Source organism: Echinops telfairi, unplaced genomic scaffold (assembly GCF_000313985.2).
Source record: "Echinops telfairi isolate 266 unplaced genomic scaffold, ASM31398v2 ScPeMD7_3533;HRSCAF=4204_0, whole genome shotgun sequence".
Lineage (NCBI taxonomy): Eukaryota > Metazoa > Chordata > Mammalia > Afrosoricida > Tenrecidae > Echinops > Echinops telfairi.
Window position 1 is genome coordinate 42,721,268 of NW_022107431.1, and position 21,924 is coordinate 42,743,191.

General features: G+C 45.1%; 1 protein-coding gene across 1 annotated transcript in view; it reads right to left on the reverse strand.

The window, feature by feature from the left end:
- The window catches only part of LAMA4 (laminin subunit alpha 4), a gene marked incomplete at its 5' end in the record, with an annotated part of 175,128 nt that overhangs the window by 101,947 nt on the left and 51,257 nt on the right, over nucleotides 1–21,924 (reverse strand). The window contains 2 exons of the mRNA XM_030886727.2: nucleotides 11,617–11,697; nucleotides 18,210–18,334. Coding sequence (XP_030742587.1) covers nucleotides 11,617–11,697; nucleotides 18,210–18,334 — 206 coding nt within the window. The remainder of the gene's footprint in view (nucleotides 1–11,616; nucleotides 11,698–18,209; nucleotides 18,335–21,924) is intronic.

Consider the following 21,924-nt stretch of genomic DNA (forward strand, 5'->3'; position numbering starts at 1 on the left):
GGTGCCTCAAGGGACAGGGTGGCCAAATTTTAAATTTTCAATGAAAGAAGTAGACATTGGATTTTTCTGTGAAATCTCACTTTTTGAAAGTGGCCCAGGCTTTGTAAGAGTGCCAGATGCTGCCTCTGGCCAGCGGACTCTCCTCCGCTGAAGACGGTGAACTAAGACAGACGATGCTTTGGGCATGTCTGGGAAGAGCATGCAGTCACACCGGGAGGAGGTGGAGGACCACAGGGGAATTAGTTCTCTGTGAGAGCACGTTTCTGACTGTGGCAGAAATGGTGTCTGCTTTGGTATCATGGCGCTTTGTGTGCCCTGCCGACGGGAACATTGTGATCTGGGTGGGGTGCAGAGGGCCTGCACTGGGGGACTGACTTTGGGAGTGGAAAGGGGAGGATAACTTCCCAAGGAAACCAAGCAGACTCAGCCAGTAATCATAATAAACCACACTATTTGAAGATCTCCACGCAAAGTCTGAGGCTCATGATCAGAACACTGGAAAGTGAGAGAAACTAAACTAGAGAGCACATGAACATGAAAACCACTCCTTTGTTCATAGGTTTGCTGTGAGCTCCTCTAATCTTGGGCCCTGGCTCATTTTTTGCCATGTGTGTAGTTGTGATGAGGGTGTACACTGAATCTGTTTACTCTAGTTGGCTTGTACCTTCTGGCTTGCACACACGTTCACCTCTGTGAGTTTACTATCAGCACAGCCACCTGGGAGTAGGGGACGGGAAGGAGGCTGCTTTCTGAGGTTGAGAAGCTATTTGGTTTGCCAAGGGTCACATGGCTAGGAGGTCCCAGCACGCAGACCTTCTGACCCTGATGTTCTTTCTTTCCCTGCATCCTGAAGCACGCTGATGCTGCTGGAAAATGAATGAATCCATTAATCCAACAGAAAGACAACTCACATCCATTTGTTCCTCCTTGGAGGGAGATAGGAAGAGGGAAAATGCACAGCCTATGCTCTGAAAGAACCAGAAATGAACCAAATACCATTATCCAGAGTGCTGTGGATTCTAGAAACCGAGATCCAGGAAAAAGATGAGAATAAATGGCACAAAACACATAAAGAGATGCCCTGGGAGGAAATGTTCGATGAGTTTTGCCGTTCACACAGTTCCATATCTTTCTTCCGCAGATATAGGGACCCTCTGGTCCCTAAGCCAGCATAAATGATTCCTTTATGGGAGGCCTAGTGGCATAATGGTTATGAGTTGGGTGCTGACCACAGGTCAGCAGTTTGAAAACACCAGCTGCTCCATGGGAGAAAGATGAGGCTTTCTATGAACATAGACTTGAACAGTCTTGGAACCCACGGGTGTGCTCTACTCTGTCCCATTAGGGTGGCTGTAAATCTAAGTGCACTCAATGGCAGTGGCTTTGGTTTTGAATTCGTGAAACACATGGTTGGACCGAATTTCTTCCTTTTGCTGTATTTCACCAGCAAACATGCAGGCCCCCCAAAGTGGAACTCAGACCTGCCATCTAATATATATATGGGAAACCTGAGGTCCAGGGCATTGAGAGAACTTTGCCCAATTCATAGAGGCCAAATTTGCAGTGACTTTCCTTTGTCTGTTTAGTTTATCGTGGTTGTCTCCTAGTCTTGCATAAGAGAAGAATCCAACTCTCTATTTTATAAGTCTGAATCTCAACCACAACAGGAACCTACATGGAATTCCTCTGAGTCTTAAGAGCACCTTTTGGGGGCAGGGTCAAGGGCAACTCTGGAGTCCTAGTCTGACCATCAGTCACTACAGATTTTACAGACTGAGCAAGCAGGGGTTCATGTATTCATAGCCCCTTAGGGGTCCCCACTTTTATAAATGAGGCAAGTAGAGCCAATAGAAGCTAGATGATTTGCTCCATGCTATACAGTGCTCAAATCTACTGTGGAAAGTTTACTCCACTCTTGTGGAGTGGAAATTGTGTCTTGTGGGAAACCAAGGAGCGGGAAGAGAGTATATGTGGACAAATTCTCTGTGCTCACTTTTAAGGTGTGTGGGAGGCAGACTCTGGTGGAGGAAGGCCTTCACATTTGTGAGTTGGAGAGGAATTCCAGTCACGTTCTCCTGACTGAAAGTTATTCCCCACAATGCCCTCCCCCCCAACAATGCCAACTTAAAGATGTTCCTATTAAGCACATGTCTGCTCTCTAGGACACCCAGAGCCTAGCTGTCATCAAGAGCAATAGGCCTATTGTCTGCCCCACCCTTCTGGTAAGGGTCTTCGATGGTTTCCCTGGCGAAGAGCTCAGGGATGTCCAAGGTTAATGCTTCCATCTTACCTCCAGAATGCGCCCACCTTGTTACTTACATGTCTTCCCGTCACCGTATGCCCCTGGGACCTCCCCTTCCTATGACACATGTGCCTCTAGTACAGTGGTTCTCACTGCCGAGCCCCCTCAATACAGTGCCTCAGGTGTGCTGACCCCCAACCATGACATTAGTTTCATTGCTACTTCATAACTGTCATTTTGCTACTGTTATGAATTGTATTGTAAATATCTGATATGCAGGATGTATTTTCATTGTTACAAATTGAACATAATTGAACATAATTAAAGCATAGTGATTAATCACAAAACAATATGTAATTATATATTTTGAAATATTTATGTGTTTTCTGATTGTCTTAAGCGACCCCTGTGAAAGGGTCATTCAACCCCCAAAGGGGTCTCAACCCACAGGTTGAGAACCACTGCTCTATTATACCCCTTCTTGTTACATATGTGCTTACTGAGCCGTGCTAGCCCATGATTATATAAACCTGTTGGAGAATCCATTAGCTCTCTCCCTCTCTCTCTCTCTCTTTGGCTCCTGTCTCCATGGAAGAGATGAGTCCTTGCATGCCTTGTCTGATGTTCCTTTAATTTACCCTTCAATTACACAATTGCCCCTTAGGACCCATTTGGTTGTGGAGGCTGGCACCCCACAATGTCTGGCATTAATGTGTTAACTATTTAATCAAGTAATGATTATAAAAGTCGAATACTCAAAAGCTATCTATGTGACCAATTCCCTCAAAAACTGATTAGCACAGTATCCAAAAGGATAAGCAATTAGCTTTAGAGTGAGGCCTAGAATCTAGTAGCCTGGTTCTATTTTCATTCTTCTACAATCTGATTTTTTGTTTTAGCAATGACTTATTTAATTGGGGGAAATAGAATTGACACATTCACAGTGCAAACAAAAAACATTGTGGTATATAAACTTCGTCACCTAAATGACAGTTTTAGGCAAAATAGCAATTTGGGGGTGAGGAAACACCTGATTTCGACCAAAATCGACTTGGGGGGGCTAGATTTTGCAGTTCTACTGCTCTCCTCTGCTTTTTCTTCTCCGCCCCACCCTGCCCCCCCATCACCAGGGCGGTGTGCTTCGATGGAAGTACTAGATGAGGTGGCAGAATCCACCTCTCGGCTGGTCATGAAGATGAAATGAGATGATCTAAAAGTGCGCTTGTCTCACACACACACACACACACACACACACACACACACTTTTTGCAGAGCCCTTTCACATTCACGTGGCCCCTGCAGTACGCGGCGCGAAGCAGGATGACTAAACTCCTCGGAGTTTTCTTGGCTGCAACCCGATTACCAGGTCTTTCTTCACGGTCACTTTGTCTTTACTTCACTTTTGTCTTAATCATGCCTCTTTGTTGTTTCCTTCCCTTATGAAACAAGATGCACAGGGTGAATAGTTTCAGAGTCTTGGCTTGTCTCTCACTTCATCACACAGTAGGTTCTTTGGAGTTAGATGGATGAAAGTGTGCTCTTGAAGCCTTCGTGAGAGACCATGTGGACTAATGAGGCATCTCAGTGCCATTGATCCATTCTGACCCAAAGGAACCCTTTAGGACAGGGTAGAACTGCCCCAGTGGGTTTCCAAGACTGTAACTCTTTACGGGAGTAGAAAGCCTCATCTCTCTCCTGAAAAGCAGCTGGGGGTTTTGAACTGCAGACTCTGCAGTTAGCAGCTCAACGCGTAACCATTATGACACCAGAGGCATAAAAAACAAAACAGAAATAGAAACAAAGCTCACTGCCATGGAGTCAGTGTTGACTCAGAGTGACCTGAAAGCATAGGGTAGAATTGCCCCTGTGAATTCTTGAGACTGTAACCGTTTACAGGAGTAGAGAGTCCCGTTTTTCTCCTGCACAGTGGCTGGTGGTTTCAAACAGCTGACCTTTCGAATTGCAGCCCAACTTGTAACCGCTACACCACCAGGGCTTAGAAAGCATACAATTGTGTCATTAGAAAACCATAGATTGAACATCGCAAGTCCAGAGGTTAGGATTTTGATTTACTATTGACCAACTATGTGACCTTAAAAATATCTCTTTAAGCCCCCCTTGTCTAAGGTTCCTCCTCTTTAAAATGTATCTTAAACAATTATTACTGGTGTCTACCATATACCAGATGTAGTGATGAGCAGGGAGGTGGGAAACGAGTTAGACGCTGTTTCTCTTGTCCGAAAGCTTTTATCTAGATAGTTTGATTTTGAGCAAGTGACTTAATCACTGTGTGCCTAGTACCTCACAGGATGGTTTTGGTGAGGCCAAATGTATCATTTTATATAAAGAGCTTACTTATCTTGCCTGGTACACGGCCAGCACTTAGTCAATGTTATTATTTTCATCCTCCTCTCAGTATAGTCCTATGTGATAAGCTCCAAACATAAGCTGCTAGAGTTGAGGCTATGCAAACAGACGGCATTTAGAATAGGAGAGGGAAGAAAAGATTGGGAAAGAGAGACAGGCAGGAGCTAAAGCTGAGAGACAAGAATTTATCAGGTGGGTAAGGCAGGCTGGTATGTTGACATGATAGCATAAGAAGATCATACTGCATGTTTTAGTTGAGTGTTATTCAAGCTAGCATGTAATATGAGTGTATAACACTCATAGTGAGTGTGTGACACTCAAACTAGGATGTGATGCAGCCTCCTTAAAAAGAGCATTTTTACAGTATAAAATCTAATGATCACATTCAAATTATATTCAAGTATTAAAACATAAAACTAAATTGAATATTCTTTTCTCTATTACTTGTAGCCATCTGTGAAATAAATTCCCCAACAAGACACAGAAAACCACAAAGTTAATCAAATTAACAATATTAACTAATTGAAGGCAATAAATAATGTTGTCTTCTGGCAGCATGACCTTGGCACAAGATCTTCTGATTTTAAGTCTGCACGTTCTGCCATGCACTATGTAATGAAGCAGTTCTCTCAACGATTTTTCCTGTGAAATCGTTATTTTTACAGCTTGCCTTGAGAGCATGCCGTTTGGCCTCTCATGGTCTATATTACGTCATTGACACATTTTCTCCTTGCTTTGAGGTGGATTAAAAAAAAAGTGGACCTTGGAACAAGGTCCCAATCTACTGACTGTCATTAAGTTCATTCTAACTCATAGTCATTGTACACGATACAGTGGAACCGCTCGACTTCAGCTTCCCAGCACTGTGGACGGTTACAGGAGCAGACAGCCTCCTCTTTCTCTTGGAGGGTGAGAACTGCCTATTTTATGGGGTGAGCAGCCCAACACTTAAGCCACTGGACCACTGGCTCCACACGGTAGGTCCAAATGTATGTATATTTTTGTCAAGACTATCATTGAATTAAATATGACAATAAGAAAACTTCCTTGAGAAGCCACCACTGCCCACGGATATTTTGGAGGTTCGGGCTGGATTCTCAGGCTGCATTCTGAGAAGCCCTGTTGTCTCACACAGTGGGGTGTGGGAGTCTGGGGTTCGCTCACGAGGCAGGGCGAAGACTGGCTGCATGAGGAAACCTGGAGCATCAAAATATGGATCCCCATTCCTTGAGGTGCTCTTGCAGGGGCACATGGAAGAGTATATTGTGGAGGGGCTGGAAATCCAAAGCTTTCTAGAAAATATGTACAGAGTCAAATTTCAGAAGCGCTGCTTGATTAAATGATGTCTAAGTAGAGAACAGGGCCTCGGAGCGGTTCTTTTAATCTGAAGTTGAAAAGATTCCTACCAGCCCATAAGAATCGCCAGGGGATCTTGTTAAAATGCAGATTCTGACTCACTAATTGTGGGGTGGACATGCAAATTCTCAGCAGGCATCGACTGGAATGAACTGGTCTGAAGTCCTGCTACAGAAACACCTAGAGTGTTCTTGGCTTGTCTAAAATTTATTTTTGCTTGAAACAGATAGTCACACACATCAGGTGCCTGTTTTGAAAAGTTTCCATGGTGAGGTCCAAGTTCATAAATACTTGTACATTCCATTCAAAACATAGATTAGATGAGGCTTAACTCTGACAACTTAAAACCTTGGGCTGTTAAACTCAAAACAGAACCTCACACTCAGCAGGTTCCCAGGAGCAGGTCCAAACCCAAAGGGCTGAGGCCATCTCCTCTTGCGTGATCCACCACCTCCGTGAGCAAGAGAGCAGTCCTTCCGCTGGCCTCCGGAGCAGGCTTTCCTTGTCTAGTTGAAACAACAACACACTAGCTGGTATCAAATTGAGGCCAGCTCTTGGTGTCCCTTTGGGCACTAGAGAATTGTGCTCCAGAGGGTTTTTGATGACTGTACTTTGTAAGGCTTTTCTTCGGAGGTAGACTCGAAACTTCAACCTTTCACTTAGCAGCTGGGCATGTTACATGTGTTTACCACTCGGCATTTCAGTCTCCTATTTCCGTCCTCCCTCCCTCTCCAGTGTATCCATCCATCCGTCTACCCACCATCATCTGTACCTGCCTCTCTAAGGAGCCCTGGTGGCCCAGCAGTCACACATTGGGTGGCAATCCTCAAGGCCATTTGTTTGAAATTACCAGCCGCTCCTAGGGAGATAGACGGGCTTTCTACTTCCTTAAAGTGACAGTCTCCGCAGCTCAGGGACCGTTCTGCCCTGTCCTATAGGGTCACTGTGAGTCAACATTGACCCGATGATAGCGAGTTTTTATCTTTATAGCTATCTCATTAGAGCTTAAATTGTGAGGTCCCCATTTACAGAAGCCTATGGATGACAGTGAAAACTCAAAATCCATCCGCAGAGTCCTCGTGTGGATTGAGCCTCCACTGAATTCCTTCTGACCGTGGACCAAGGATCGGAATAGGCTTGCCCTCTCTCAGGCAGAGTGCTTTGAAAAGTGGATTACCTCCACCTACCTTCAGCCAGCCCAGAGAAGGGCAGTCTTCCTTAGGGCATGCCTGGGCGAATTCTACTAAGAGACCACCTTACTAAGGGTCGAACAGTCATAAGTCAGGCCCCGATTGTCGTGATTGAAAGGCCTTGGACAAATCTTGTACACTCTTCTTCCCAGCTTCATGGTCCCACCTGGAACTGTGGTGTATTGATCTGTCCCTAATTATGAATGTGATCCTTTGTGTTCCATGCCTTATTTAAGCAGCTCTGTGATTATGAATCCGTGGATGCCATTGTCACCTCATGCTAATTGTCTCCATCACCCAGTGATGGGTCTGTCTTTGTCCCATTTAGGACTTAAGGAATGTTCTCCTTAAATTATATTTGAGGCCATGGTCTCTTTTGTAGCCTAAAACACTGTTTATCTCTTACCTTCTTTGTCTCCTCCCCTAGCTTGGAAAGTTCCTTGACAATGAAGGACCATTCTTTAGATGTATTTGTACCCTTACCCCTCTGACGATCTGCTTGTTTTAATTTTTATATGGTGAAGTCCCAATAAGGAAATGTATATTTAGGAGAACAGACCTTTTTACTATAAGGTTCATTTTTTATGTAAACCACCTCAATGCGTTTCCTTTGAAAAAGGCAACGTGAAAGCAACTAGGCGAAAGAGGAAAAAGAGATGAGACAGTTCAGAGCGACGGACTTTCTCCCTGTACTAACGAAAGGCCTGTATGAGAGCTGAAATTCCAGAAAGGATTGGATGACAGTGAAAACCCAAAATCTATTCAAAGTCCCCACTTGGATTTTCAGTTTTTAATGAATTGTCTCATCAAAATCCATGGATGTGAGCGGTCTTGCCCTTGGGCAGAGAGCACAAGCAAGTGAGTTACCTCCACTAGCCGCCAGCAGCACGGGAGGGGCAGTTTCTGCTCAGGGGCTTGCTTGAGTATGTCCCTTGATGGAGATCTGTGAAAGTTAGGTTGATTGTGTCTATCAGGTCCCCACAGGAACATGTGGGCGGAGTTTAATCACATCACAGCTTGACTGGAGGGAGACTGAGATAAAAGCTTTCAGAGGCCAGCATCCCATCTCTTTCTCCCTGGTGATTGGACCAGCATGCTGTGGCCAGAGGTAGTTCTTTGCCTCAACTGTGTGCTGCACTACCTGTGGGCCAAGCCAACCTGTGGATCCTGTCTCCTTCAAGACCTGCTTTGCCATGCTGCTGGTGGATCATGCGGATGTGATACATCACTGGAGCTCAAGACCCCACTGGGGCCTGCTTCGCTATGCACCCATGCTACTGACTGTTGCTGTCCTGTCCTGATGTCTGCTGCCTGTAAGTAGACTCTACCTGTCTTGCCTCGAGGGCAGACTCTGCTGTGGGTTTCCTTGACCTTGGACCAGCAGCCTTCATGAGTTGAAGGATCCTTCAATATACTAAATGTTCCACAAATGTTAGCTGAACAGAGCCTTCTGTATGGAGTAATTAATTGTTATATTCTTTCTTGCTGTATAAACCTCTCCATATAGATATATAAAATCCTAAGTGTCCTCGTTTTGTTTCTATAGAGAACTTGCCTAACACTAGATCGCTGGACTGAGGGTTGCAGTCTTGAGTCACGCCCTGTGATTCATGGTCTGACTACCGTGGTAGGAAGGCCCTGGACCAGTCCTGTAAGCTCTTCTATCTGATAATGCAAGAGTCCCAATCATGGTTCCATCCCTGCTTCCGTAGTCCCGTCTGTCACGGTGATGGATTGGTCTACCACCACTCGTGATTCTATGACAGTACCCTTTACTGTCCATGTCCTTCCTATTGAAGTGGCTCTGAATCTTTGGACACCATTATGACGCCTTGCTAATGCTCTCCTCACTGGAATGCTATGCCTTTGTCTTGTCTTTGTTCTGTTTGAGACTTATTCTTTTAAAATTACATTTGAGACTTGGGGTCTGTTTTGCAGCCTAAAACAGGCCCTGGAGGAAAAGTTTACTTCCAGTGCTCTTTGCCGATGCAGCCTCCTGTCTAAGGGGATCTAGCAGCAGGTTAATATTCTTCTCTTGCTTCCCAGAGACTCAGTAAAGCCATTAATCATCAAATCAACAAATGCATTAATCATCTAAAATAGAAAGTATTTTAGAAGACATTTGGGAAATACACTATGGAGGCAGGGAAAGGACCCAGATTTCAATCCTGGTTTGCCCCTACAGCAGTGATATGACTTCATACAAGTCAATCACCTCCCTTGGTCTCAGTGTCCTCCTGTGCAAATGACAAGATATGACCACTTCACAGGATGGCTATGAGGCTGAGAGGTGACAAATATAAAGTATCCAGGGGTAGGAGACAATCAATAAATAGCACTACTTAGTTCCCAGTCTTACTTTCAGGCCACAAAAGAAAATAAATTCAGGGAAATGGACCAATTAGTCCAAGGCACACACCGTGCCCAGGGCACAAATCGAACAGCAACCACAATAACTTCTGCTAACCAGTTCATTGTTATTGAGCACTTTTTAAGTGCCAGCCACTGTATTAAAAACACTACAGTGTGAACTCACAATAGTCCTACTTTTGGTAAATACTTTTCTTTTTTTCATTCTATAGATGTGGAAATTGGGAGCTAGAGAATTCAAATAAAAGCGAGCTGGATCTGGGGTACAAACTCAGCTGGGTGGGCTCTAAGCCTCTAATGATTCCACATCCGCCGCCCTAAGAATCCGTGTTCTTTCCTTGGTGCTGCCATTCTCAAACAAAACACAACTCATTGTCATCAAGCCAATTCTGACTCACAGCGACCCTGTAGGGCAGAGCAGAACTGCCCCTTTGAGTGGGAACAGAAAGCCTCCTCTTTTCCCCTTGGAGTGGCTCGTGGGTTCAAACTGTGGGCCTTGTGGTTAGCAGCCCAATTCGTAACTCACCACACCACTAAGGCTCCCTTCTACTTTTCTCAGGTTCAGCTAAACACTAGGTCTGCCCCAGTCTAGGACACGGCAGGTCCTGTGAGCGTCCTTTGTGGGACAGAGCTGATCATGTACAATCTAAAATTGGCCATGCTGTTCTAGGCCAGCCCTCTGGCCCCGCTGTTGCAGACAGAGGTCTTATCTGCACCCCTGTTATCCTTCAGGACTGAGCCGATAGTGGTTGAGAAGATTTCACCTCTGGGAAACCCCACATTTGCTTAGCAGGACCTTACTTAAGGCCATTAACTCCCTTCACCAGAGTCATCTAACATCCATTAGCTGGTAACACTGCTCAATCATTATCATACTAAAATGAGTTTAACCTCAGACATTAAGGAGAAAAAGCTCCATGCGTGGCTGATGAACACTTCTCTCAGATCCCTACTGAGCAAGTACCTCGGGCGCCTGCTTCTCCTGCGTCCTCACTAGGAAGTGGAGAAAAGTGCTCCAAGCATGATCACAGCAGTCCCTAGGAGCTAATTGGTGAATCTCATCAATTCCTCCCAGTGGATGCAATCCATAGGGGACCTCAGTTCTCACTTTCCCTCTGCCCTTATAGGGAAAACAAACCAACCACAGCCCTATAGTAAAAACCTTCTCCGTATAAGAATTAGCCATATTTATACACAGGGAATAATCATAATAACAATGCCCGCCACCTGTCCCGTGCGCTGTGGTGGTTTGTGCGTTGCTATGATGCTGACACCTGTATCACCGACGTTTAAAATACCAGCAGGTATTGGTGAATAGGTTTCAGCGGAGCTGATTAAAAGAGAGAGGGGGAAAAGAATGAACAATTCTACTCTGTCCTACATAGGGTTGTTATGAGTTGGAATCAAATGGATGATGACAGTTTTTCTGGATGGAGTAAAGAATGTTAAATGATATGAACAATAATACTAATAAGAATAAAACCGCTGACATATACTTGACAGAGTGGAATTGCATTCCATGCAGTTTTCAATGATGCCTATTTGTCAATGGATCACCAGGTCTTTGTTCCGAGGTGCCGCTGGGTCGATTGGCTCAACACCCAACCACTCAGCACCTGAGTGCGTTAACCACACAACCCAGGATCTTCGTGTTAAATAGGATATTAGTGCTTATTGTCAATCTAATGTCTGATAGGAGATTTCCTTTTTATTTACCAAGAAAGACTCAATCTTTAATAGAGATTTGCAAACAGGAGTCTTGGTTCTCAATGGTGGAGAGCAAGCAGTGTGCTATGCAATCTCTATCAACTCTTGTCCACACCCACAAGAACCTCAATTTCCTCTTTTTTTCTGTTTCTTTATCCTGAGACTATGCTCCTAGCTTGACCTCCAGGAAGCATCTTTGTATAGTTATAGTTAAATCTGGGGCTTGGCATTTGGGGGAAGTACTGTAATGGGTACTGAAATGTGGTCCCCTCCCTTTCCCACTGGAGCACCCACTTCCAGTGGGTGTGTGGTAGTGCTAGGGAGTCTACAAGCCCCCAAATTCCCTTCTTCGAACACAGAAAAGAGAGGATCTCATGAGCTTACCTTTCACAGTTGGGTCCAGCATAGTTTTCTTTGCAGATACATCGAACAGCTCCATTTTTCCTATAGCAGGACTCTGCAAAACTAGAAGGAGTTATAGAGTGTTAGGAGTAAATGCCATATGGCACTGCAGACCCTGCCTGAACTTTTGACTAGTGCCCAGTGTTAACCTTAACTTTGGACAGATCATCTGTCAGATTTCCCCTCAACTGGGAATGGGTGTAGCCATTTGCTTCATTGCCATACCCTCTCAAGCAGGGTAGACCAGCAGCTCAGGTAAAACATGCCACTCTCTTGGTGGGACCATTTCTCAGGTCTGCTGTAATTAGTTCTCCATAGAGAGGGCTTTGATTTCAATATTTTTGCATGTATCACTGGCAATTTTCAGAATGTTTAAAAATTTTATTTAGTAATTAACGTGGAACACCAAGAAAGCAATTTATTAACCTGCATTAAATTTGACTTTAGCTCATCACTTTTTCTCCCCAAGTAAGTTTGCAATTAGGCCAAATGGTATTTTGAGTGCTATGTCCCTTAAGCAGAATCCAGTCTGACTTCCTTATTCTCTCTCTCTCTCCAGACTGTTTATTTAACACAAGCTTAAAATACATCGTTCCAAACCAGAAATATGGTCACCAAAATTTACCTGCAATTTTAGATTTATACTGAATTTTCCTCTTATCCTCAATGCTTTCTGACAGTACATTTCAAAGTGGATTGGATATACCGTATATGCTCATGTATAAACTGGTTTTTTTCAGCACATTTTGAATGCAGTTTTTGTAGTAAAATTAGGTGCCTCGGCTGATATTCGGGTCGGTTTACCCTCGAGTATATACGTAATGTCCTCTTCCCCTTTCCCCAGTCCCTTGTCTCTCCCTGCACTAGATCTCTGCCAGAAACCATCTCTCAACTATATTGTGCAATTTCCACAGACCCTTAATGTCTTTTGTGGTTACCTTAAAGACACGGAATAAAGGATGCAGAAACTGGCTAAGTTGATTAAGGCCATGAAGCAAGTCTTCAAGCAAGAGAAAGGATCCACAGACCAAGGACTGGCCCATTTGGACCCCTGCTCTGGATTATTCTATTTATGAGATAATAAATGAGGACAGAGGACAAAACAGTAATAAAAATAATAATACAGCAGAGAAAATAACTGCATTAATCTTTAATGTAAAGGAAATGGAGTATTGCTCTGCACACGTACAGAAATGTGTACATCAACATATGAATCCATCTTATATGGGGGTGTATGCATGTGAATATTTTTTTAAAATTACATTAGCTTGTCTTAGGTACTGAACTCATACAATCAATGGAGTGTTCCCATATCAATCACCCACTCTACCTAATGGGAAGCAAGTGGATGTGCTTGCTTTGTTTGTGGAGACATAAAATCAGGCAGAGAAAACATTATGTGCTTCTCGGTGAAGGGCAGTACCCACAATTTATTTTCTCTAACAGTGTGGGAAAAGCATCCAACAAAAACACATCTCCTTGTGGCCTTTTCACCCTTTATTTTGCTTGTTCTTATGCCTTCGCCTCCTTCAAGAAACAGTACCCGTTTCAGAGTCCAGAACAGATTAGACGCTCCTCCGCCTTTTCTTTGAAGGTGTTCCACCCAGCAGCCTGCCCACCACTTGAAGGGCTGATAGATCTGCTGGCCTTCAGAGGCCTCTGTCTCTCACTGATGTCCTGCTGTTTCAAACCCATGACAGTTCCCTTAATTGGAGAGATTACCACAGCTACTGGTAGACCTGGAGGATGTCTAGCTAACCCCCACTTAAATAAACACCTCCCCACCCCCTGTTCAAATGCTTACAAGCTGTGACCACCAGTATGAGTGGAAGGAGCCTTAGAAGCAATACTTGCCATTGAGCATTCGCTTTTGTTTTCTATCAACAGCTGTGGTTTATAATGCTCTTATTTTTTTCCTGCTTTGGGGTAAGGAAATGAAAACACGGCACTTCTCTCAGCTCGCTCTAACCACGGTGGTGCCTGCTGTTGGAAAACCCTCAGAGACTTAGGGAGAAACTGAGTTAGCCCTCAGTTTGATGATTCAACGCTGAAACATCATTTCTGTTGTTTTCTGAGATGGTGATTGTAACCGGACATCCAGAAACCCAGATCCTGGGTCTGTAGATTCACTTAGAAGAGCTTTCAAAATATATATCAGCTTTCATAATAGGTGCCTTCCTGGGTTCTAAATTCGTGTTCTAGGCACTTTTATTTCTACAGAAAGTAACAAAATGGGTTTTGTTTGTTTGTTTGTTTTGTTTCTCAAAAGTGGAACAGGGCATTTAACAACATAGAAAGAAGTAGCGGGGTGCTGTTTTCTGATAAGATACTGGATGAGTCCTCGGGGTGAGTTAACTAACACCAGATAAAAAGCTAAGAACCGTTACAGGATCTAGGTAAATTTGTCCTGATTTATGACCACAGATGATTCCGTCTCCCCTTCTGTGGTAGCCAGATGATTCAGATGACTCCCCTCGTTTCACGTCCTCACCCTCCACATCCCACAGAAGTAGCACCTTCTTGTTCTTTGGTATAATTTCCAGCAGCTTTTCTGACAGTGCACTGTAGCAACGTCAGTGTTCATTATCTGTGAATACGGACCTGACTATGTACGAGCACGCCCCCCCCCCACCCGAACATGGATAAACATGGGGGCCCGTGATGACTGTGAACACTAGTTTCTCCATCAGGACTCAAAAGCGCTCACTGCCATCGACTGGATGCTAACTCATAGTGACCTTGGAGGAGAGGATAGAATTGCCGCTGTGATTAGGCAAGTAGAAAGCCCCATCTTTCTTCCAAAGAGTGGTTAGTGGTTTCAAACTGCTGACTTTGCAGTTAGCAGCCCAATGTGTAACTGCTAAGCCACCAGGGGTCCCATTCCACCAGGACAAAAGGATCATGTATCCAGTTGGTACATTTCTGCTTTCTTTACTCCTGAGTCGGCAGGCTTCCGAAGAACGTCTTGCTTCATTGCAGTGTTGGATAAATGGCCTCCTCAATTAATCTGCTTCTAAACCAGAAAAACCAACCGCTTTCAAACTGCTGCCCTTGTGGCTATCAGCCACTAAGGTTCTCTCATAGGGCTCTCGGGCCAAGTTCTCTTTGTTGAGGAGACAGAAACAGAATCTGTGCTAGGAGAGTCCCAAATCCATGGCTACTTCGACGAAGGCAAGGCTTCTTGACTGTTTCTTTGCTGCAGTGCCACCAATGGCTGGTACGTGATTGGCCCACAATAAGTGCTCAACAAATTATTTGTTGGTTGAAGACTTCTCAGTCCATAAGAAATGAAGTTCTCAGACTCTCCTATGCCAGGGCCTTGCGTATAATCTAGAGAGAAAATGTTGTCATGGGAGTGGGGCAAAAAGAGCACTAGTCGGGCAATCCAACCAGGAGGGACCATCTGCATGGCCTTCCTAATTCTTCTGTTACTATCTAAAGAAAATGCCTGCGATTCAAAACATATCAACCTTTTCTGAGTAGATGAGGCTACCCAGTATCTTCATCTATCTGGGAGAATGTGTTATTATTAGGAGGTTGGGGACTTAATTTTTGAAAAGCATCAATTATTACTAAAATGGCCTGACACGTTCTGATATATATTTAATAAAATATAAATATATCCTGAAATAACTATTCCCGTGGCAAGGCATACTACACATCTCCTCAGACGTGCTTAAGACTAACATTGGAGAACAGAATATTAATGAACAATTAAAGACTAGACCTAGGTGAGGCAAAGCAGGCTCATAAATCAGGCCGCACTGGAGTGGCAATAACGGAATACTTAATGTCTGCGTTTGCTACGCTCTCTCTCCTTACCCTCCATTTCCACACAGTACTAATGCTAGCAGACATGAAAAATCACAGAGCAAGTGCTGCGGCGGCCGAATGGCTTCTGAAGAAAAGTGGGGCTGCTGAACAGCCACCTGCGGCACTGACTCATCAGGGAACTCGAACAAATCACAGGCCATTAGATACAGTGTTAGTTGATATGGATTTTCAATTAAGAAAAAGGATTGGGAGAAACAGGGTTGTTGTGTTCTCTTTTTCTGTTTGTGTGTGTGTGTGCATGCGCGCGCGTATGGGTGTGCGTGCGTTTGAGAGAGGTAGTGAAGAGTGTAAAACATGCTTGCAGTTTTATATGTGACACTTAATTCAATCCTCATGTCAAGAGGCATGACCGACCAACACATTGCACTGGCACATTTGCTGGAGAAGACCCCTTAAAGTGTTGAACAGCAAGGATGCTACTTTGAGGACTAAGGTGAGCCTGGCGCAAGCCATGGTCTTTCGCATGGCCTCGCATGCATGTGAACGTTGACATGGAATAAGGAAGACTGAAGAGGGATGGGTGCATTCAACTTGTGATGCCGATGAAGAATCTTGAAACACCATGAACTTCTGAGAGGACAAACAGACCTTTATCGGAAGAACCACAGCCCGAGAGCTCCTTAGCAGCAAAGCTGGCAAGTCGTCATCTCAAGCATGTTGGACCTGCTGTCAGAAGAGACGTGGAAAAGGACACCGTGTGTGGTGAAGTAGAGGGCGGTGAAAAAGAGAAGGCCTTCGTGGCATGGACTGACCCAGTGGCTGCCACAATGGGCCCGAACAGGAGCGACGGCGCAGGAGCCGGCAGTGTTTCCACGGTTGTGTGTACACAGGGTCACTAGGACGCGACGGCCCCTCACACTAGTCAGCTCGAACCATGAACGGTCTTGGAAGAAAGATGAGGCTATCGGCTCCCTAAAGACTTACAGCCTCGAACACCTGATGTCGGCTTGCCATGAGGAGGGACTGACTTGATGGCAGTGCATTCTGACTATTCAGCTTTACAACAGCTGCCAACTGTATCACTCTCACCCCCGCGCACTTAGAACAGTGTCTAACGCAGGTGAGCAACATATATTATAAAAAATACAAGTATGCACTCAGTAAAATCACTATCTACCCAGCACCTTGCTATTTGCAAGGTCCCCGGCCAAATGCTCCACTTACAGTAGCCTGGTCTCCTCCTTACAACGCCACGAGGCAGCGCCTCGCACCCTCTCATTTACACGCGGCAACTCAGGGCAGATAACAGGATCAAGGAAGGAACTTGGTCTTTCTGACTCCAAACCCCATGGAAAATGCGGCACACATAGCAAGTAACTTGTGTGATATCACACAGCTACTGGGTGGCATGGCAAAGCCGGGCTATGTATTCAGGTCTATTGCTTTTTCAATAGACCCCAAAAAACCAAAACAACCGGTTTCTGTCCGGTTCCTCCTGCCTCACTGTGCTCCGTCGGGTTTTCAATGGCTGATGGCACGACCCTCTGGGTGGACCCAGACCCCGAGACCCATGATGGTTAGTTGCCCAGTGTGCTAACTATTAGCACCACCCAGGGTCACTGCCTTTCCACTGCAGCATTTGAATTCTAAATCTGTCATTTTAAAGTCCACAAAATGTCCAGTCACGTCTTTCCTGCCAGCCTTGGGTCCAAGGGTTATTAGTTACGTATATTACATCTGAGTGAATTCTATTATTTCCATTAAGATGTTGGTTTATCCTTCTCAGCTTCTCGCTCCAGTCAAAACGCCACCACAAAGATCGACTCGCTGCCATCTTGACCCTACACGGCAGGGTAGAACTGCCCCTTGGATTTCCAAGACTATAACTCTTTAGGGGAGTAGAAAGCCCTGTCTTTCTCCTGAGGAGCGGCTGGTGGTTTCGAACTGCTGACGTTTTTGTTAGCAGCCCAATTCGTAGTCACTGCCTCACATTTCCAAGAAATCTATGACTGGTAGGCCTGAAACATGAATTGTGCTTATCTGTGTTCTAATTCTGATGGGGAAGTCTATTTGGCTGCCATATACAGGAAAATATCTGGTCCATGAGAATTAAAAGCGACAACATAAGAACTCTGTTGGCATCCTGGTGGCGTGGTGGTTATGAGTTTGGCAGCAATCCACAGTTGGCAGCTTAAAGCCACCAGCTGCTCCGTGGGAGAAAGACAGAGATTTCTATGCCTTTAAACAGTTACTAGGCTTGGACACCCACAAGGGCAGCTCCTAGGATTGATACGAGTGCATAGCAGTGAGTCTGATTGGGGGTTTCTGCTGGCGTTCTGAGGAGCCCCTGTGGCACGGTGATTAAATTGCTCACCACTCACCAAATGGATCAGGAGCTTGCACCTCAGCTGCCCCTCTAGAGAACAAGAGAACGTTAGGACACTCTGCTCCCTCCAAGTTTACAGGCTTGGAAGCCTTGGGGCAGTTCTGCCCTGTCCTGTAGGGCAACTCATAGTTAATGGAGCTGATAACAGCAGGGTTTTTCTTGGTTTTGTTTTGCTGGCATTACCCGTTGTAGTCTCTGGAGAGGAAGGGACTACTCAGAAAAGATGAAACTGGCTTCATGGGCTTCCTCACGTGTATATTTATGCTAGCAAACGTATCTATATCTTTTACAGTCTCATTTCATCTTGAAGCACTCAATTTTGCCTTTAGAACCCTGGATAGGTGGGGGTGGGGTGGGGGAAAGCTATGCTGAACAGTAGAAGAATCCAGATAAGTCACCTTTCTCAAGGACTTACTTGGCTAAATAGGGCAGGGGGCAGGGGCATGGCTGGCAGATGTGGGGCGGCCCCCTGATGGCATCTCCGATGTAACCAGGCAGGCACTTTTCACAGTGCTCCCCCGTCGTGTTCCGCTGGCAGTTCTGTGAGAAAAAAAGAAACATTGAAAAAGACACAAAAGAAAGTTTGCAGCCAATTCAGGAACTTCAAGCAAGGAAGGCAGCAGGCCTGGCAGAATAGATGGGGTACCTGTCGGCTCAGAGGGTCCCTGTGGGCCCTCTTCAGTGCTACGGAGCATGGACAAGTGTCCGGTGGATTCACCCTGGCCTTCAGTGTGTACACTGGCAGCCTCAGGACTCTGTAGTTTGTGTGCAGAAGAGCTTTTCTGCTCGTTTCTCATTTCCACGGAATGGTATCCAGAATGATTAGCTTTGAGCAAACATCAGGATAATATCCAGAGAGTCCTTTTACTGCCTTGCAATTCATATCCGATAGGAGGAAGAATTCTTGGTTCTGCTCTCTGTAGCAAGTGCTGAGCCACGTCAACGGGGACAGTAAGGACTCAATGTCACAGACCGAAGCATAAGTGGCCGAGAGGGAAGACAACAAGCATTCTGGTAGTCAGCTGGTATCTTGCATATTGATACCACAAGGAATAGTAAGCTGGTTTATTAGTATCACTTATGCATTAGGGATGGACAATTTTTGGCCCCTGATGAGAATTTGATTAGTCAACAGAATTGAGGGGCCTGATCAAGGCAGCCCGGCAGATCAACGAGAAGTGGGAAAACAAATTCAGATAACAGCCTGTTAAACACAGTTCCCTCACATGTTGACTATTGTACCTTGTACGAAGTCAGTCTTCTGAAATCCTCGTTGGAGACAAAAAGAAACAGAAAGGGAAGGACCGGGCGAGTAGTGTCTGGGGCGAGGAAAAGGAAGGAACACCCCCCGGCATCCAAAGCTCCCTCGGAACGGTGACTGTCTCTCCGCCCAGAGAAAACGAACTCCTCTGGCTGCCGTGAAGCTACGCCATGGGCAACCTGGCAGGGCTGCTTGTGGCCTGCGGCCCAACTGACCTGAGTCATTATTGGAAAGACAAACCCATCTGTGGTGAGATGCTGGGCCATTCTTCCCAAAGAAATGCCTATGAATCCCTCATTCTGACCCCTTTGGGCTTGATGGAGACTTCAGATTCCCTGTCTAACTCGATTCTGCCAGCAGAGCAGAGGGAGCTGCCACCCGCCAGGGCAAAGCCACCAAATCTTATCCAGCCTCTAATTCTCAGAGTGCAAATCTGAAGGATTTGTTTCAAGAGTCCCTAAAAGACACCAATGAACAGCAGTGCAAAGAGTGTGCTGGAGGCAGGGAGAAAAGGCCCCCTGCTCACTCACTTCCTGGTCGGGGGACGTTGAACCAGTCACTTGATCTTTCTGGCTCTCATTTCCCTTATGTGTAAAAGGAGGGCTTCAGCCTGCTCTTGCTTGGCTTTGAATCTCAGATTGCAAATATCCGTTTACCATCAGTGCTTGCCACTTAAAAAGAAGGAGGCATGCAATCCAAAACGTTGACAACGATAAATAAATGTGCAGCTGGCGGAGTCATTTATTGAAAAACAATAAAACTGGACCCACTGAAAAATTCAAGAAGCATTCTGAATCTTTGATGAGTGGTTAGGAAAGCTGCAGGCGAGACAATCGATCGCAGATAAGTGTGAGGAATGACATCTGCACCCCGCTGGGTCTCTTCTAAGAAATGATGTCTTGCTTACTGAGCCACAGCACTGGCACAGCGAATGAGGAAAGCCTGAAAGGATCAGGTCACTTGCTTATGGCTTCTAAGCATGTTTTATGCAAAACTATAGCCTATCTCAGCTCTGGGGATCCCAGTTTGTCCAGGGAGGTCAAAACTATCCTCAAAATATTACTAAGAGGTTGCATGACAGATCACTGCAGAAAGCAGGTAGAAGAATCCAGTTGCCCTCTGTTAAACTCAAACTCAATCATGCCATCAAGCTGATTCCTACTCACAGTCTCCCCTTTCTCCTATGGAGGGGCTGCTGGGCTTGAACTGCTGACCTGGTGGTTAGCAGCCCACCACACAACCCACTCACTACACAATCAAGCTAGACATATGCACTTTACACAACTGATGTATGCATGGATTGTGCTAAGAGTTGTATGAGCCCCTAATAAAATGATTAAACAAACAAATAAACAAACTATTTTCAGTTCCAAAATGTGTTTATTTTAATGCTATCATGGTGGGTTTTACATTCTTATTTTTCACTAATTAATAAGTGAGTATTATTAAAAAATTCTGAGTTTAAATTTCAAATATAGTCCATGTCATTAGATACAATCGCATGAACCGATCTTTGGTATCTTCAATAGTGCCTTTTTGATGGCACCTGGCACCAAGACGTTTGAGAACCACACTGCTCTGCCTAGACCAATACTTCTCAAACTTCACTGTGCACATCACTGAGATCACCTGAAAATCTGGTTCAAAGAGAGGTTCTGTTTCAGGAGGCCTTGAATTGGGCCCGGGATTCTACATTTCTAACAAGCTTCTAGATGTTACCAGTGGTGCTAGTCTGGATTCTAGTCTGATAAGTGAGAATCTACATAAAATGCCCTGGTATAGGTAGCAATATTTACTTGTTATGGAAGCATTGGTGCTGCAGTGGTAGAATTCTCACCTTGCCTGGGAGGCCTGGGCGTGATCCCCAGTCAACACCATACTTCTATGAATGGCATAGCTACCATACTTCTGCCAGTGGTGGCTCCTGTGTTGCTCGGAGGCGGAATAGGTTTCACCAGAACTCTCAGATTAAGCTAGACTAGGAAGAAAGGCCTGGCAACCTGCCTTCAAACATCACCCTGTAGGAACCGTGTGGATCACCGTGGTCTAATCTGCAACTGACACAGGATTGGGCAACATTTCATTTTTGGGACCTTGTTTGCTCTGATTCAGTGCAGCGATCGCAACAATCTTCACTATTTACTTAGCATTGGGCATAACAAAACACTGCATGTTACTGCAACCAAGGAGTGACCCAAGCATCTCATCATGTAAAGTGGAAGGTTTTTACATTTAGATCCGTTTGTTACGTCATCAGCCAGTTTATCCATTCACCAAACAAGCCCAGATTAAGTTGACAGCATGATAGACAGTGACCAGTGAGTGTTACTAAAATGCAGAAGCCTGGGTTTCTACACTTGCGAAACTCAGCCTTGTGAAGGAAACTGACAAGGATAACATAGATGCTACAACTGGGGTACGTATAAAGCACGTATCTATTGTGGAGCCAAGAGGGCCTTTTCTAGCTCCTCCTGACAAAGGTGGAGAAAGCAACGTAATGCCATTTTACCTAGGCCTTGAAGGATAAGCAAGAAATCCCAGGAAGAGAAGAAGATGCAGAGTATGAATGGACAGCACATGTTTAGGCGGCAATGAGAAGCTCAATGTGCCTGGAGTTAAAACGCATGGAGATTTTCGGCAGGGGAAACACATTCCTGTTGCTAATGTGGAAGACAAATGAGAGGAAGAAGGGCTGACGAGCCAGTGGGAGGCTGGGCTTATAACTTAATGCTGTTGGAATTTACAGAAGATAGTTGGGTCCTTCCTGGGTTAAATTGGTAGGATTCATTGCTAGGATGAATGCCAGGGAAGAGGACAAAAAAATTGTTGATGAAGACTGAGACATCTCAGTGTGGTAGCTATATGATTT